The sequence below is a fragment of the Brienomyrus brachyistius genome, unplaced genomic scaffold, assembly GCF_023856365.1.
Source record: "Brienomyrus brachyistius isolate T26 unplaced genomic scaffold, BBRACH_0.4 scaffold266, whole genome shotgun sequence".
In the NCBI taxonomy this organism is placed as follows: domain Eukaryota; kingdom Metazoa; phylum Chordata; class Actinopteri; order Osteoglossiformes; family Mormyridae; genus Brienomyrus; species Brienomyrus brachyistius.
In genome coordinates this window covers 1-17,784 of record NW_026042541.1, presented here as the reverse complement: position 1 = coordinate 17,784, position 17,784 = coordinate 1, and the positions used below count along the sequence as shown (strand labels likewise).

The 17,784-nt window shown below is 52.8% G+C and overlaps 1 protein-coding gene across 1 annotated transcript; it reads left to right on the top strand.

Moving 5' to 3' along the window:
• Window positions 1-477: 477 nt before the first annotated feature.
• On the top strand, window positions 478-17,778 carry LOC125728374 (SPRY domain-containing SOCS box protein 4-like). Its single transcript, XM_049005372.1, is given in 4 exon segments — window positions 478-1,060; window positions 14,883-15,175; window positions 15,177-15,401; window positions 15,403-17,778. Coding segments are annotated over 3 exon segments (609 nt in total). The 5' UTR covers window positions 478-1,060; window positions 14,883-15,130; the 3' UTR covers window positions 15,742-17,778.
• The last annotated feature ends 6 nt before the right edge of the window (window positions 17,779-17,784 follow it).

The following is a 17,784-nucleotide window of genomic DNA, read 5'->3' as shown; positions in this document are numbered from 1 at the left end:
CGGAGCACGATAAGCGGGGGTGCAAACCAGTTATTGTTTGTAACCGATGCTGGAAATGAAACGCAGATACTGCTCTGATGCGCTGCCACGGTTTCTGACGCTGTAGGACAACAAAGACACTATACGAAGCCCGGAAGAGCCCCGCGTCCTCCGTCCCTCAAACCGAGCAAGAAAAGTCCTCCCAGTAGGCTCCGGTTTCAGGAAGATCGGCTGCACTTCACTTTTGTGTGGCCTGGAAATGGATCCCACTGCCTTCGTGTTTCTCAAAAGTTCGCACTTTAGGCCTATGTGTTGAATTAGTGTATGCTATGATGTGTATTAAATCGTAAAACTTACGCATCTTAAAACCAGATCTGTATAAATCGGTAAAAGCATATGGAAGCTGGCATTTGTATTGCATATCCTCTCAATCAGCACAAACTGATTCCATGGTTTATTCAATGACGACCGCTCATTACTTTTGTATGCGCCATTATTTAGGTCCATTGAAATCAAACTGGTGTCCATGTATTTGGAGGCAATTTTACTACATGGGCTTGTGTATTAGGGTTCCCGATTTCGTTTTTTCCCCCATAAACTTTCATATCATCAACATTACTGTTTTCCTATCTTAGCGGTTAACAATGAGTATGTCCTGTCCCAGTAAGAATTATGTAATGCGATTAAGAAATGCTCCCTATTAATATAAATAAGACACATCCTAAGAGAGCCGGGCGCATGTCCGCTTCCCCGGGAGCAGTACGACCCGCCGCTGCGCCGCACCATGTGCGCTCCTCCCCGCGCTCAAATTGTGAGCTGCCGGCTGGAATGTGACGGAAGATCGGGGCGGCCGGCGACGGAATTCGGGAGCAGAAAGAGGGTCTTTATAAAGCCTCCATGGGGGCAAATGAGAGAGTCGTGTGGTGAGAGCGGTGACCGGTCTCCCGTAACAAAAGCGGAGCGCCGGTCCAGGGCGGCTCAGAGAGGAGCGGCTTTTCCTCTGAAAGGCAGTTTGGACGCTGCAGAAAGCCAGCGTATAAACCCGGCGCCGTCTCCCTTTGTGTCGCCCACAAGCTTTACGGTGAGTAACTACATTGTTTGTTCAAATTGTGGTGAGGATGTGGACGGAGTCCGTACGTCTTAGTCGCGGCGTTTCCTGCTGACTTTGCTAAACGACTCCCGAGTTCGGCTTTAATGTTGCGTGCAGTTTGCGTATCTTGGGTAAAGGCGTCAGTGAAACCATCAGTTTAAGTCTTATACCCGGTGGACGGAAGCTTTGGGAAATGTTGTTGGAAAGCTTAACACTGGCGTTAGTGGTACCGGGATTAGCCTGTACATGGCGCAGTAAAGCATACCTCCATGTTAAGGGTCTGAACGGAGGCACCATTAAACCCTGCTCTGGCTCCCTATTACATCCATTAAACGAAACCGCAGAGTGGATTCGAAAGTGCCCCGACATTTAACGTGAATAAGCTGCGAACTGATTTCAGGCATCTTGCCTTGATAAACGTGTCTTGAGTGTTAAAAACGAATCATCCATCAAACTATATTAAATGGGAGATAATACGTATAGTTTTTTCTTTTTTAAATGGTCTGAGTGCAAACAGTGTCACTTTACTACAAATGAAATGTTTTGCTTGACTTTTCTGCGTGTTTAATAAAAACAGGTGAGCGGACTGCAGTGGACAACTCGTCCACAAGGGGACGATAATGGCGGCTCCGCTGATTAACTGTTGCGGCTGCATGTTGTACTAACGTCGTGCTCGGTGCGTGGTGCCCCCCACCCGCTGCTCAGGTGACACAAATGTCTACGGGTGTTTTATTTGAGCAATTTAAAAAGGCTATTTAGTTAATCCTATTAATTTGTGTCCCTTCAGCAGATTTTCACGGCCAGTTATTAATCAAGGTAATTGGTACAAGTTAATTGCGATACTGTATATTAGAGGTGTGTATTCATTACAAGCCTGAACTAACTGGTGGCTTATTTAAAGAGTTTACCAATTACATATGACAATTAATTGTGACTGATAGATTTTCTAATTGTTTAACTGCACTTGCATAATCCAAGGTCAGTGTTGCCAGCTGACTTTAAAATAGGTGTAATTAAATATGCCAGCATATTTGGCTACAATGGAACATTTCCTTTATATTATAAAGGCTATTTTACTTGCTAGGTATGTAGCCCTTGGCAAATGTGCGACGGCAGCACGCATGTTGTGCAGCTGCACAAATCAGTTTCCGTGACGTCAGAGGCGCGCTCCTACCGGGTGACGGCTCGCGCCGGGTATCGCTGGCTTCGCACGCGCTTTTCTCTGATTCGCGCGCCCGTGCTCTGTGGAGTTTCAGAAATGCTTTGCATGGACAAATAAAACACCTTTTTCACCAGATAGTTCTTTTGTGAGGCTTCTCGCGTCCCATGGGTACGGTTAGGGTCACAACCGCCGGGACCTTTCTGCCCTGGCCACTCCTGCCTCTGCTGGTTTTCAGCCTGAACGTGTAACTGCCACTGCATGGAGTCGGGCACAGCCTCGCGAGGTGACACTGTCCTTAGCGTGGCTTCTCTGGTAGGTCAGTGTGCATGTATGCTCTGCCCTCCCAGCAGTGGCTCCCTCTTATACACTTTTCCTTCTATAAACTGCAGGAGATGTAGGTCCTGAGAACTTGCTGGCTGACAACGCTTCCAAGGTCCTTCTGTAGGAAATGAGTGTGAATTATGTCAAAACAATTACTGAGGTTTCTCGGCAACCTTGGCGGATTCAACGCCAAGAGTGGGAAAGGCTTCACAGGACTCGCAGTGCCGCTGCCAGGGAATGCGTCCCAGCCTCATGTTAATTGACACATCAAAGCCTTGTTGTTTTTTAGACAAGCTTCTCTGCTTCTTTCATTGCAGTTTTTCCTGGAAAATGATTTACAAACCCAATAATATGCTGCGTTCATCCTTGAACCTTGATCAATTAATGGCTGTTCACTGTAGCGTCTATACGGCTGTGGCTTTATTTTATTTCTTTTAAATCTTAACCAAACTGGAACTAAAGCCGTTTGGGGTTCTGGAAGCCAGTGGCAGGTTTGTGCCGACCACGTCATCCAGATTCTGCTTTTGAGTTGTTTACTAGACAGTGAGTGTGTTAAATTGTACTTGGCGGTTACCAGACATCTGAATCCGTCCCTTTAGGGGGGCGGGGGTGCTGCTGATTTCAGGCCTTTGGAAACCGAAAATGGCAGTGAGTGTTTGCATTGCTCTTTGGACGAACGTGTGTGTGTGTGTGTGCGCGTGTGTGTGCGCAGACTCTCCAAGGCTGCAGGCTTTGCCCAGTTCTCTGGGATCCCGAGAGCTCCCCCAGCCAGCTGGGAGATATGTAATTCCTCCAGTCTGTGTGGCTCCTGCCTACTGTAATGTACCTGCATCATAATAGGCCTGGCCCGCCTCAGCTGATGGCTATCGATCTGAAGGAGCAGAAGGCCTATTTCTATTCATGGTCCATCCAGATCTCCAAAGTTCTCGGCCTGTCAGAGTGACTGGCATACCTGTGGCGAGACTTCAGAATGGCCGCTTGCACTTGTGACCTTGTTTGCCCCCCCCCCCCCCCCATGTATGGTACCAAGGAAAACCTTGCGCTGTAAGGTTCACTCCTGTAGGTTTTGGGATTCAGGTGTCTTGGACTTTTCCCCACTTCTGAGTGTTTAGAGGCAACTGGCTTCTGTAAATGGGAAGTAGAGTTTTCTGTGGTGGAATCTTGTGGCTTAATGTCAGATGTTGTTCCGTGACACGGTGTAGGTAGCTATGGGGACGCGCCCTCTCCACCAGCCCCATCCTCCCAGCGTACTTGCCCCTCACCCGCTCCGTCCACACTTGCCGTCTTCGTTTTTGCGTTGACCAGCTGCATCTGTCAGATGGATGAAATGGGCACGTTCTTATCTGTGGGTCTCTCTCAGTACCTCACAAGCTGTTCGTTTTGTTAACCAAATCAGCCACCGTTCCCTAACGTTTCCATGCGCCGCTTGCAAAACTTGACCCCCGTTCTTGATCCTGACTGTAGCTTGGGATCGTGGCGGCGGGCAGAGGCGTGACTTTATCACGATGTACCGCGTGTCCCAGCTGAAGTCCTTCCTCCGTGCGGCATGTAAAGCTGACAGCTGCGTGCAAAGCCGGCTTTTGTGGACATGGGGGATGCAGATGGGCGCAGAGCCCTGACCTTGTGCTTCTAAAAGGGGGTCTTGATCAAACCTACCAAACCCTTTCCCAGCTGATTTAATAAGTCGGACGTCAGGTAGAGTACAGGCGACGAGCAGCCCCTGCCGTGAAGGTGTGAGGCCACCATGACGACCGGTGTGACGTTCAGGTGCTGCAGATTAGGCCTTTGGCAGCTGACGCTCTGGCCTGGAGTTGGGGGGGTGGGCATGCAAAACGTGGGCTTTGTATCTATATAGCATGAATTGGTCACCATTCTGCTGCCACATGTATGTTTAAGCCCCTGCCACACTGTCACAGCTTGTTGCTGTGCTGGGGGAGGCTGTGATCTGTGACTGGAAGCTGTGACAAGCGAGGAGAGGTGGCCATTTTTAACAGCTGTGCTTGCGAAGAAATTCTGGATCATGTGGAATATTTACATTTGGGATGTTCTTCTCTGCCAAACCACCATTAGTGTTTGGGGGGGCTTTTTACAGTAGGGGACGCGGCTATGTGTAATCGCAGGTGTTCTGGTGACCCTGCTCAGTGCCGACGCTCTCCATCCGGTCTCCGGTGAAACCAGCAGCCTGCACCGTAAAGGCTGAGTTGATTTACTCGCTGGCGTGTAAACGCTCTCTGACAGAACGGGAGATGCATAGCCACCCCTCTGGAATTACTCTCAAAGTGCAATGGAGCCTGGCTAGAGGACTGATTTATTATGGGCATAAGGGCACAGAGTGGCCACTGGGAGCAGTGTTGGATTAACATTAGCATATAGATAATGGACTAAACATGCTATTAGGCGATGCTGCTTGGTGTTTTCATGCGAGTCTGATGGGGGAGGGGACATGCTCGGGCCTTTACTTGAACCTTCACTGCCAAAGTGACTCCTTTCCCTCCACTGAATGGTCTTTAATGGACCAGAGCCTCTTTGTATTCAAACTTGCCGTTAAAGCAAAAATCATTGTCTGTCTACTGATGGAGTGTGACGTACGCTGTTGATTTTTTTTTTCCCCCACCCAAAGCCTGATGGCCGAACACACAGGTGACGTGTCCCTGCCAGTGCACAGCTGTTCTTTGCCTCCTTACATAAAACATCGAAAGTCACTTTACCCAGCATTCCCTACTGCTACAGCCTTTGTCTTGAATAATAGACAATCTGCATTTGTATGCAGAAACACTTCCATACTCTGCGGTTGGTTTAGAATCGGCATTTTTGGGTTCGGTGTGATTTGGTCCACCCCGTCCCCAATCCTGATTTGGTGGTTGGACTCTGCACAGGTGAGATCTGGACAGCGGGGCCTGCCGGCCCCTGCAGCAGTTGGGTTTAGGGTCTTGCTTGGGCACCTGGCAGTGATGTGATTGCTCGGTCACTGCAGTGCTCTCCTCCGAGGGCAGCTGGAAATCCAAGCTGGATCGGCGTGGGGGGGGGGGATAATGAACTGGCCTGTAGTGGGATCACTCTGTACACTAAAACAGCAGTGCACTTTAACCTGCAGCATGGGGGTGGGGGGCTGTCCTGCAAGCCCTGGACCAGAAGACGCGTGTCTACATTTAATTAAATAGTGATTTAGCAGCAGGGTAAAAACATGCTGCTGCTGTTTGTGTGTGTGAGTTGGTACACAATGTCCCCATAATGTCATACATATCAGTCATACTATTTTTTTTAAATCGGTGACTGCTATGTAAGAACTCTTAGGGCAGGGTGGGGGTTAAGGTTGTCATTTTTAGCGTTAGCATTTTTCCCATAGAAGTGAATGAGCAGTTCCCATAAGGGTGTGTGTGTGTGTGTGTGTGTGTGTGTGTGTGTGTGTGTGTGTGTGTGTGTGTGTGTGTGAGAGAGTTTCCTCAACCAGTCCTGAGCTTCAGTGGCCAACCTACACTTGTGGGCCTCGAACTTATGCTCTTCTGGGGTCTGTGCCTATTGGTTAATCTCCATCTGTGTGTCTGAATAAATGGGTCCATGTTGCAGCTCAAGGTATACAGTTCGCTTCCCTAATTAGGAGCCTCTAAGCATAGCATGTTTGTTTGGAGAGCCGGCACTGCTAAGGTTAGCGCTCGTCAGTTCAGTAGCGCAGTAATGTCACTGACAGGTCCGTCGTTTTCGCTGTATGTCTGTAATGAGCTCACAGTGGTGGTGGAGAGCGCCTGGCGTTTTAATAGCTGTCAAAGTCGCTGTTCCTGTATCTCCTGGGGGGGGGCAGCCCCTGAGCTGTGCTTTTGGGATCCCTCTGCTTGAGAGGCTGCTTTTATTGACTTCGCTCCCAGTTTTGCTTTCGTTTGCTCCAGCCGCTCCTCGCCTCAGCGCTCCCCCCCCGCCCCCCCCCCCTCGCTCCGGAGCTGATGCTGTGAGACTGGGCCTTTGCAGCTGTTCGCAAGGGAATCACCGCATCCCTCAGTATATTTAAAGCCTCCGAATTGGTGTGAAAGGCTCCGGGACTCTCCTGCCCCGTGGGTCTTGCGGAGATGCAAGGACTCCTGGCTTCCTCACATTCAGTTCTGAGTCTTGCTCTGACGAAAGCAGTGATGAAACGGGTTTCTGTGGTGCAGCACTGCGCTTCCTGATGTCTGAGTCAGACGTTTCGTGTGTGTGTGTGTGTGTGTGTGTGTGTGTGTGTGTGTGTGTGTGTGTGTGTGTGTGTGTGTGTGAGACAGCGCTGAGCTTGGGGGTTAGATTGGACTGGGAGGGCAGGAAGAAGAGCTGGCAGTGGACCGTGGCTCCCAGCTCAGCTCTACCTCCACTCAGATCCTTCTCTTGTTGCTTATTGATCTGACTGTGGGTCACCTCAACCTGCTGTGGGGGGGGTGAGTGAGACAGGGTGGGCCTGAAAAGGGAGGAGGATGTAGTAGGAGAGAACAACCTGTCTGCCCCCCCTCCCTCATCAATTGAGCTCTCTATCATTGCTGGAAATTGACTGCCTGCAGCTCCCAGCATTGATTCTCCTTAAAACCTCTGTTTCCTTTTTGACGTTGTCAGTTGACTGTCATTTATCCAGATTTCTCCATCTGAAAGCTTTTTGGGTTTTTGTCTTTCCTAATTGCCCATAAATGGGGTTGTGTGTGTGTGTGTGTGTGTGTGTGTGTGTGTGTGTGTGTGTGTGTGTGTGTGTTTCCATTTCCCTGTCCTTCCCCGCTCAGGCATGTGTGTTCACAGCTTTTGGCGACATCTGAAGTTTTATTTGGGTCTTGAATAGGTCAGACATGTGTTTTCACCCCCTAGCTGCATTCATTAGCTGCAGCTCCATTCATTCAGCTGTCAGATTCTGCTGTAGGTCCTGGTTTATTTGGGGTGTTCGTGTGACTCTGGTTAGACTTTTGGGCCTCATGGCAGCAACTGGGGCTTGTGGGTTTTCTTTGCATGCAGGGACGTGTGTGTTTGTGTGCTTTGCTAGCAGTCATGAGGCATGTTTGGTGCTCAGGTGGTTGGGTACTTGGGTACAGACCATCTTCCTGACACGGTCAGTGAGAATCCATACGGAGCTGGGAACCATTGAGACCTCGTCTTGGCCCCAGACCTCTGCCTGCTCCTGCCGATTTTAGCTCGAGTTACTCTGTGTCAGTCAAGCCCCAAATATCTGCAACGTTTTGGCTGGTTCTGGGGGCCTCCCACTGTAAAAGGGGCTTTTATTCTATCATGGGGCATGACCAGTAGGATGCAATTGGAACTGGGATATTCCTGCCAGTTTTTACCTGGGGCCGCTTGGTATGCGGCCTGTTGAATCTTTATTTGAAGGTCTCGCTTTGGGACTGTTCATGGAGTCCCGGCTGAGGCACATTGACACTCCCTCACAATGCAGGTAGTTACGGCACTACGGTCATGTGGCACGTTTCCCTGAGGGGGGGGGGTCCGGCTCACAGGATCCTCATTGCTGAGGAGCCGAGCGGCGGGACCCGGCCGAGGGGGCACCCATGTAACACCTGGCAGTGGCAGATAGACAGCTATTTTTGGAGGATGGGACTGGACCGTGTTTTGGGCTGTGTGTGGGGGGGGGGGGGTCGCTAACCGGGATCTGGAGGTGTTTCTGGTGTCGTCCTGCTCACCAGTGCAAAAATGCTGCAGCCTTGAGAGTTCACTGTTGTATGGGGGGCATGCATGTCATTTAGCGCTCTGCTGAGGAGGGGGCTCTATGCTGTGAAATTCCCCAGCAATGGGGGCCTTTGCCCTTTTCAGCTGGCAGTTACGGTTTGCAGAGTGCTAGTTCTCACACGAATGGTAGACGTGCAATTTCCTCATATATAAGATGGTGTTGGCTGTGGTTGGCACCTCGGTATGTAGGCTTTTCCCCTTTTCTCCTCTGCACCAGAGGTGTAGGCCTTGTGGTTTGTGCATCATTTTCAGTAAGTTCCCTTCTCTCTCTAAATACCGTCCTGAGCTTTTGTCTCAGGAAATGCAGGATTACTGAATCCTGAACTCTCTTTTAGTGACGTCCAATTTCAAGAATGCAGACGTGAAGGTCTCGGCGGGGGCCACGGACGTGTTGGGAGATGTTTCTCACTTCCTGAGGGCTTAAAATAAAACCTATTAAAACATTAAGTGTGAAAATAGTCGCTGTTTATGCAAGTGATGCCAGCAACTTGGGCAAATGCATCTGCAGTCTGCATCTGACCTTCATTCTCCTCCTGAGTACCTGACCGTGCCCTCAGCCCCCGCTGATTTATTGAAGTACTTAGTGCAATTAGTTCAGCTTTCTTTCTGGGTTCTGTTCCCGCCCCGGCGGAGGAACCCGAATCCCTCTGCTCCCCCGTGCATAATGGGATCTCTGGTGTCGCTGAATATTTCAGCAGGACGCCCCGCAAGCACCTGAGGGGCTGCAGGCGCAGGCATTGGGTTCCAGACCCGTGGTGGGGTGGGGCAGCTTTGAGCCAAGGTGCTCCCAGCAACCAGCCCAGCATCTCCGGGGTGTCCCCCCCCCCCCCCACTGCAGACTGTGCTGTGTTGGCATGGACATGTAAGCCGGACATTGGTGGGACTGGTCAGGGCATCCAGGATCCTGGGGGGCGGTGAGGTCCCAGGCCATGGGGATCAGAAGCCCGCTGCTGGGTTGCGTGATGGACTGTAATATTCACGGTGTTGACTGGAATTTCCCCCCCCTCCCCATGGTATGGGCGTACAGACCCTACAGCTCCCCCCTACCCCTTTCTCTATCGATCTGCTGAGCGGCAGGTCCATCCTGATTTAATCCCTGCTGTGAGGGTCATTAGCTGGATCTGGTTACAGGATGTATTTACAGAGTAGAGAAATGGAGCTGGGGTCCAAATGGGAGGGTCTCCTGTGCAATGCTTAATGCTAATCCCTATCGCTAACTGCTAACCCTTAACTGTTAGTCCATATCCCTCACCTCTATCCTTTAATGCTAACCGCTAACGGTAACGCTAACGGCGCGTCAGACTCTGCTGTGAAGTGAGTGGAGGAATGTGACCCAAACACTCAGTTCCCCATCAGCTGTGACCTTCAGTCTGCAGGCTTTTTTAATTTTTTTTTTTTAAGGTTTAGTCTCGAGTCTGGAGAGAAAAAAGGCACAATGAGGGCCCTCGTATGGGAGCTGGCTGGGCTGGGGGGGCACCCGAGGGGGGGCAGGTTCTGCTGAGCGTGAGGGTCATACGGCTGTTTGTTACAGGCTTAAAGGAGACCGGGGGAGGGGGGGTATTTCCCACATTAGAGCACTGATCCCCGTGGGAGTCAGTTTGTGGCTTTCGCTGATGTAAGGATATCATTTGGGGAGGGGGTTTAAACCCGCCCATCACGCTTTTTCCCGCTCCTTAGGTGTCTCTGGGGGTCGTGTGTCGGGAGGTGGCACCTGGCTCCCAGGTCCCCGGGCTGTGGTGCTAGCTCCCATAAAGAAGCTGTATGTCACACGTGCACACTGGCAGCTCGCTCACCTCCGACGAGGCGTCGGGGTCCCATGTGGACCGGGCGCCGCTGACGCGTGGTTCGCACGCGCCCAGTCCGCTCTCATGAACTGATGGATGCCGTCCCTGGGTGTTCATCCATCTGACAATCCAGGCTTTAGTATTTACGCTTTATTGCGAGTCACTCTGTGTGCAGTAATGTATGAAATCATCATTGTGAAATGATTACGTGATTGGTAAGTAGGTTGAGTGCAGAGACGGGGTGACTGTGCCGGGGGGGGGGGGCAACCTTCTCACAGGGCTCGCTATCTTAAGCACACTGGGTAATTAGGTCTCAGACTTCCAATGTATTACGTCTTTGCAGTGGGGGGGTCCCAGTCTCTCTCCTCGGCAGCTGACTGAGGGATGTCCTAAATTGCCAGAGAGCCAGGACTTCCTGTCTCATCTTGGTTTCCCCCCCCTACCCAGGCTGTTTCCTTCACCTGTGACATCTTGAAAGGAGGAGGGGGTGTTTCCCCGTCATTCCGCTGTTGATGACCTCACTCACGGGACACTTTCCTGCCTCTGACTGGCTGTCTGTCTTTGTGGCTGTGAGCTAAGCAGCTGTAACAGTGTCCCAGATGTTGTTTTGTCTTCTGGGGGGGGGGGGGTGGGGGGATGTTCCTTTAATTTCCTCCACAGGATTCTTACCCACCTCCACCCTCCTAGAATGTAGAGGTCCAGTGCCTTAGAGTTAGGGTGATTGCATGGTTAACGCTGCGTTAGCTCCCCAGTCTAAATCCTGATGGTGCCCTGTCCACCTTTCACATTTGGTTTGTGTCCCCCCCCCCCAGGAATGCTGTAATCTCTGCCTCAAAATAATCAGTGTTGATTAAATTCCCCTCTGGTTCCTTTGCTATGTAAAACAGGGCTAGTGGAGACCCAGGCTGGAATTAAGTCATGGTTTAGGGTGTAGTTGAACGTGAAGTCCTCTCTTTCGTGAGGTTATGGTCACCCTAGTGTGGATCTCAACCTGGCCTGAGACCAGTGGTGCTTATAGCTTTGCACCCCTCCCCCCCCTCCCCAAGCCATATGTCAAGTCTGAAGGGCCTCAACCTCTTTAGTATTGTCCTTAATTCCTTGGAGAGAAGCCGGTTTGTCCGTCCTCTCAGTAAAGACTGAATGTTAGCTCTTCTGTGTAGATGATAGTTTTCACAGAGAAACTTGAATGGGGTGGGTGGAGCCTGAGAGCCGGAGCTAGGAAGGGGGTGTGGCCTGGCCCGGCCCTCCCACTTTCCCAGGCCGCTGTGCTGTGAGCCCTCGCTGATGAGATCAGGCAGATCGGCTTTCAGCGTGGGAAGCAGCTGCGCCGGAGCGGCTCTGCTGAATTGCCGGCACATTCGTCCTCCAGCCCGCTGAACCGCGAGGGAAGAGCCCCCTCCGCGTGACCGTCCCTCACATTCCGGCCCGGACGGCGCCAGCTGCTAGTTCCCGGTTCCAGGAGGTGGTCCTGCTCAAACTTCTTATCGCCGTGAGGTGGGGGCTGGCCAGGTGGAGAAGGGGGAGGGGCGCATACGTTTGCCTGTGCCTGGTACTCTCCTCCTCCAGCTCGCAGATAGGTGCAGAGCACGAGCCGTGCTAAGGATCACTGTCCTTGGCTCCGGGGTCTAGCGGTGCCCCACTACCTGACAGGCCCTGACTGGCTTTGTGGTGTCCGGAGGCGGTGCTTCCTGCGGCGATGGAGGGAGCCTGACCCTGCTTTTGATGGTAAGGTGCGTCACTCTTCCTGTGCTTACTGTAAGTGATCCGTCCCAGGGCGCTGTCCGCACCCCCTTGTGTTCCACGGTCGGCCCTTTCCACCACAGGACGCTGGCGTGTCTGGGCTTCCCTCCGACTCCTGGCATCTGTGTGACGAAACCTGAACCTCTGTACTCTCCGTCCCGGTCGCCTCATGACTTTTGACGTCAGTAAGGCCGCCCAGGGTGGGGGGCTGTTTGTGTTGTTACCTCGGGACGGTGCCTGTGCGCACTGTGGTGTGAGGTTAGGGAGGTCTGACACAGCTGTCGTCTGTGATCAAAGTCTCTGATAAAGTTTAATGGCTCTGCTTTCGTTGGCCGGTCAGCGCTGCAGCTGTGTTTTGCTCAGCCCTTCAGACAGGTCGTTCCGTCTCTCTGCCATCTGTGGGCCGGTTCCAGACGGATCGCTCTCTCTGCTTTTTTTTTTTTCCTCGTTTGTGGGCCGGTTCCAGACTGGGGGGGGGGGGGGTACTTCTTAGTATAATAAGCAAACTCTACATGTCTGAGTTTCCCACTAGGGTTGAACCTCCATAGCTTTGCTGAATGATTTTCAGAGTTAGACAAACTGTCATAAGAGAGAGGTGTGGGTGTAGGTCTGGGAAGAGGCCTGAAATGTTCTTCTTGGATCCCGATCTTCTGTTTGACGTCCGTTCCGCTCTGTCTTATGGCTTGTGAGGACGGCCCTGAAGCAGACAGACGCCTCTCCTGCTCCTCTGTTTACCCCCCCCCCCCCCCCCCCAGAGGTGTAACCACGTCACGGTGGAGGAATTTCCTGGCCTTTGTGCCCGAGAGCCACGTGTCTCTGTTACAGGCCGAGGTTATTAAAGGGAAGATGATCAGACTGACGGTGTTTTGCTGCTGAGAGTATCTGCGCCAGTGGCTTTATCCTGCGATGCTGAAACCTGGCTACAAAAACAGCTCAAATCAAGACAAGCCAGGGATTCCCCCCAGTGCTGGGGGGGCACTTTGTGAAGAGCCCCCCCCACACACACTGAGTTTTGGCCAGCTGCCCTGCCCAAATGGAGACGGGGGCACCGTTGGTCACCCTGCCGCTTTCGTGTCCTCTGGAGCAGAAGTAACTGGTATTGTGGGAAAAACACCCCTTTGATGTCATGATTTCACTGGGCTGCGCTTTGAAGCATTTATGGACGGGTTTAAACCGGCATGGAATGAGATTCTGCACGGCCTAGCTGACCTCAGGAATATTGCAATCTTTCTACGGTGGCTTCTTGGAGGTGGAGGGTATGCTGGTGGGCTGTGTGTGTTCCAGGCAGCTCTACCGAAAGGCCGTAAGTCTCTCTCTCTCTCCGCTCTCATGCTCACGGCCGTCCCTCAGTGGGCTGCTGAGGTAGGGACGGCTCGACGGGGGCAGGGGACTACGGGAAAACCTCAGAGCAATGTGCTGTGACCCGCCCCTCCTCCACTGCATACAGCTGGGGTCTCTCCAAACCCCTCTGTCTCATGAACCTCTGTAGAACATGCCGCCCCCCCCCCCCCGGTCATGTACGTATTTGCACCTCACTCGGGATCTGTGGTCTGGGAACTAGGGGCTCAGCTGCTCTGGGGGTCTGGAGGGGCCTTGAGATAAGGTCCGAACTCAGACAGCACCTGTTTAAATAAGGGTAATGGCCATTTTTGCCCCTGGGTGTGGGGGGCTGGTCCAGCACGCAGCATGTCCTCGGGGGAGGGGGGGCACTTTGATCAGCAGTGATACAGTTGACTCACATGGGTACGCATGGACTGCATGACCAAGGGGGTTGGAATGTTCCCCGGGTCGGAGGGGGGAGCGGCTGTGTTTCTTTGGGCTTTGAAGTGTACCAGCTTTATCAGCTCTGATCGAGGTGGGGGTGTTGGAGGGGTTATCCGATACCTGCAAACGTCAGCGTGACCCCGTCTCCTGGACACCGTGTGCCTGAGATCTGCTTCCCCATCGCGACACTGCCTCTGCTCTGGGGTCTGACGGCCTGTCTCTAACCCCCCACCCCCCCCCATCACGACACTGCCTCTCTGGGGTCTGACGGCCTGTCTCTAACACACACACACACACACACACACAGGGCTCTCTGTCTCTCTCCTTCCTTCCTGTTATTTAGCCTCAGACTGCATCTGACCTCATGGACTTGTCTCCATGGGGGTTTAATTTCTGGACAACACCAACCACGTTGTTACGATCCTGGCCACGCTGCTTTGTGATGTGCGTGAGCATGCATAAAATATGTGTGTGTTTATATACACATACGCATACCAGTACTGTGCAAAAGTCTTAGCCAGGCAAAGAAAATGACGTTTAGATTATCCTCGTGTTGGTGTAAAACTATGATATTATGCCTGTCAAAGTGTGTCAGCTTAGCCATTTCAGAACCTCTGCTAAAATCATCCTGGTATTTGCAGCGACCGTCCAGTGCAGCCATGTATTTTTTTGACTTGGCCACTAGCACACCTCATACAGCTAGTCAATCTGTCACTGACTTTTTAAACCAATACATTTAATTATTTAATTGAGCTGTTGGTGAAATTTACCAAAATCATGGAACGGCTGAGGTGCACCGAGGAGAAGTTTGGGAACTGAAGCGGTGTTCATCTAGCCGTCCAACTAGGTATCAGTAACTTTTTAGAAAGCGGAAGAAATTATTACTAGTTTTTTATTGCTAGTTTTTTTTTTTTTTTTTTTTACTCTTAATTTGCACATGTTCTAATGTCTGCCTAAGACGTTTTGCACAGGTGTGTGTGTGTGTGTGTGTGGTGTGTGTGTGTGTGTGAGACCAGGGAACAGTGACTAGGTCTGACTGCTTATCTGGTCCCTGTGATGGTGACCCTGCCGATTCCTCCTCATCTGTGGCGGTGGTTGGAAGCAGGCTGCTGTGTCTTTGGGGTGGGGAGGCATGACTCTAAATGTCTAACTTTTGTTTTGTTGGCTTCCTGCCCCTTTTCTTGGTTCGTTCTCCTCCGTATGTAAAGGTGGGGGTGCTGATTGTTTTGTGGCCCTGTCTGTGATTCCTTCCCTGTTTTGTCGGGGAGGGGGAGCATCTGTCGCAGTCTCCATACCGCCCCTTCCATTTTGTGAGCTCTGTCTCCCGGCTCACGGTGTCTTTTCTCTCCCTCCCCCGAAGGAACCTGCTTCCTGTGACAGGGCCACGAGTCTGGGCTACAGGGCAGCCCCCCCTCCCCCCCGATGAGGTAACTGCAACCGCCTTGGAGCTCGTGGGCCTTGCCGTGCCAGCCGCGGCACCATGGCCAGAAGATCTCTGGCAGCATCAAGGCCGTGGACGCGCGGGGCGAGCCTGCCTTGCGGCCCGCCAGGAGGGAGCTGAGCGGGCCCGACTTCTGCCGTCCGGCGCGGCTGGATCTGCTGCTGGACATGCCGCCGGCGCCGGCTGCGGTGCAGCTGCAGCATGCCTGGAACCCCGGACGACCGCTCCCTCAACATCTTCGTCAAGGAGGATGACCGGCTCACCTTCCACCGCCATCCAGTGGCCCAGAGCACGGACTGCATCCGGGGCCGCGTGGGCCACGTGCGTGGCCTGCATGCCTGGCGCATTCAGTGGCCTGCCCGGCAGCGAGGCACACATGCCGTGGTGGGCGTGTCCACTGTGGCAGCCCCACTGCACTCGGTGGGCTACACTGCACTCTGTGGGGAGTGACGCGGAGTCTTGGGGGTGGGACTTGGGTCGGAACAAGCTCTACCACGACAGCAAGAACCATGGGCCGGCGGGCGCGGCCAGCTACCCTGCCTTCCTGCAACCGGAGGAGACCTTTGTGCTGCCTGAGTCGCTGCTGGTGGTGCTGGACATGGACGAAGGCACGCTTAGCTTCATGGTGGACGGCCAGTACCTGGGCGTGGCCTTCAGGGGGCTCAAGGGCAAGAAGCTGTACCCCATCGTCAGCGCGGTGTGGGGGCACTGCGAGATCACCATGGGCTACATCAACGGCCTGGACCGTAAGTGCAACCCCCCCCCCTCCCCAGCATAGTGCCACACAAACTGTGTACGGTGCAGTTAGTATGCAGTGGGTGGGGGTAGGGCTTCCATCGAGTTGAGGTTGAAAAAGCGTAAATGAGAGCAGTGTTTTTATTTCACGAAATCGCTGAATCCAAGTGAATTTCTTCCTGTGAAGGTGCTGATTCGTTATCCTGAGCACGGATCGATATTCCCGCACTTCCATGCAGTCGGAGGAGGGTGGGGGTGTTCTCTTTTAAGACTCCCGCAGTGGATATAGAATAGGGACTGGGGTTGGGGTTGTTCACATTGCATATCCCTGGGTGTCTGTCCCCCCCCCCCCATCATCTGTGAACCCGGCCCTTGGTTCTCTGGGGTGGGCCCAGGCCCCTCTGCAGACAGAGTTCTGGCGTTTTTATAACTGATATCGTACCGTGATGATAATGTCCCCCTCTGGGCCATAATGCTGTGAGTCACGCATTTCTGGAGCTGTGAACCTCTTATGTAAGGTGCTGCCCCGACCGGGTCAGTCAAGCATGAACACAATGTCGCCGGTGGCCTACCAGGGCTCCAGGGCCCGGGGCAGAGGTGGGTGGGCTGCAGGTAGCGGGTGGGGGTCACGGTGGACCCCCCCCCCCCATACACACATGCACACTGGCATGGTGAACGTTTCCCAGTAACTTTAGGACAAGCCCCTGTCATTCTCAGCTCCCAGATGATCCAGGTTTAGGCCGAGGGGTCCGAGGCAGCTTCTGCGGAGCCTGTTATCCACCCTGCGATGGCTCTGTGACTCCAGTGTGATTACCCATCCCTGTCTGGGTCAAGATAATGAGTTCAGAACTGGGTTAAGCACCTGGAGAGTGTGTGTGTCTGTGAGCAGTTGAGTGCAGGAACTCGGTCGTCGGAGGCAGGAGGAGAACGTGGATTGTGATTCTGGGTAGTTGACGTCCTATCAAGCTTGTAATATGACTGAACTTCTGTCTAAGCCAGGGAGCCCTAAACGAAGGCAGAGAGGAGGTGTAAATCCCCCGCACTGATTGCCCTCCCCCCCCAGCTCGCGCACACAAACAAACAAAGGAACGTTCGCTCCGCTTTTGTGATGCTGGACTCTGACTCCGCCCCCTGCTGCCAAAGCCTGTGGTGTCTCTCATCTGGGAAATGGCAGCGGTGTGCCAGATGTCTGTCCCTGTATAAACAGCTGTGCGGGTCAGTGGATTTACGTGAGTCTGGAGCGCTGGTCTCTGCCGCTGGTGCTTATTATGGGCTGTGATTATGAGAGTTCCTGGCCCTGTTGCTGGGTCTTTGGTTTGCGACCCTCTGGGTTTGTGTTTTTGATGCTGAATCCGGTGGATTTTGAAATGCTCCGCTTTTTTGACAAATTCGATCTCTGCACTTACGGACATTAAACGTTTTATTGCCCAGGAAGTGGACTGGCTTTCAGGTTGACAGGCCGTTGCGTGGTTCCTGGGATGTTCCCTCCCACGGCCTGGCCGCTCTCCTGTCCCCACCCGCCGGCAGCGTTGGAGCGTTCCATTGCTTTACTCCCTCCGCCGCCATGTTTGCTGTAGGTTCCTCTCAGTTGTATAACCATGTTCCCTTAGTAGGGCTCGGAATTCCTAAATGGTCAGATGCCAGGCTCTTTATGATTCCGGATCTCTGTTTGTTTTTTCTGTCGGGGGGCTTCCTGAAGCGGGCCACTTCTGTCTTTAAATGACCCCCCCCAACTCAAACCCCCTTGTTGCTGTCTAAAGGAGGTTTTGTATTCAGAGGTGATATTTGGCCTGAGAGGTATTGACAGGCCGGGCATATGGAGGTATTTCCCCCCCACCTCTTTAAGCCCCCACCCCCCCCACGTTTCCCGTGTTGTATCCGTTTCATGTGGTCTTCATTACTACACCTCTCCCACACAAACTCGCCAACTGGCTGAATATAAACCATCTTCACTTAAGTTCCGCTCACATAATCCTATTTACCTCTTTTAAAGCTGGGTGTGGGAGATGCAGTCAGGAGGACGGAATTCCGAAAGGATGGCTTTGGAGCGCCACGGGAATGGCTGCTTCATGGAGCGGAAAAGGCC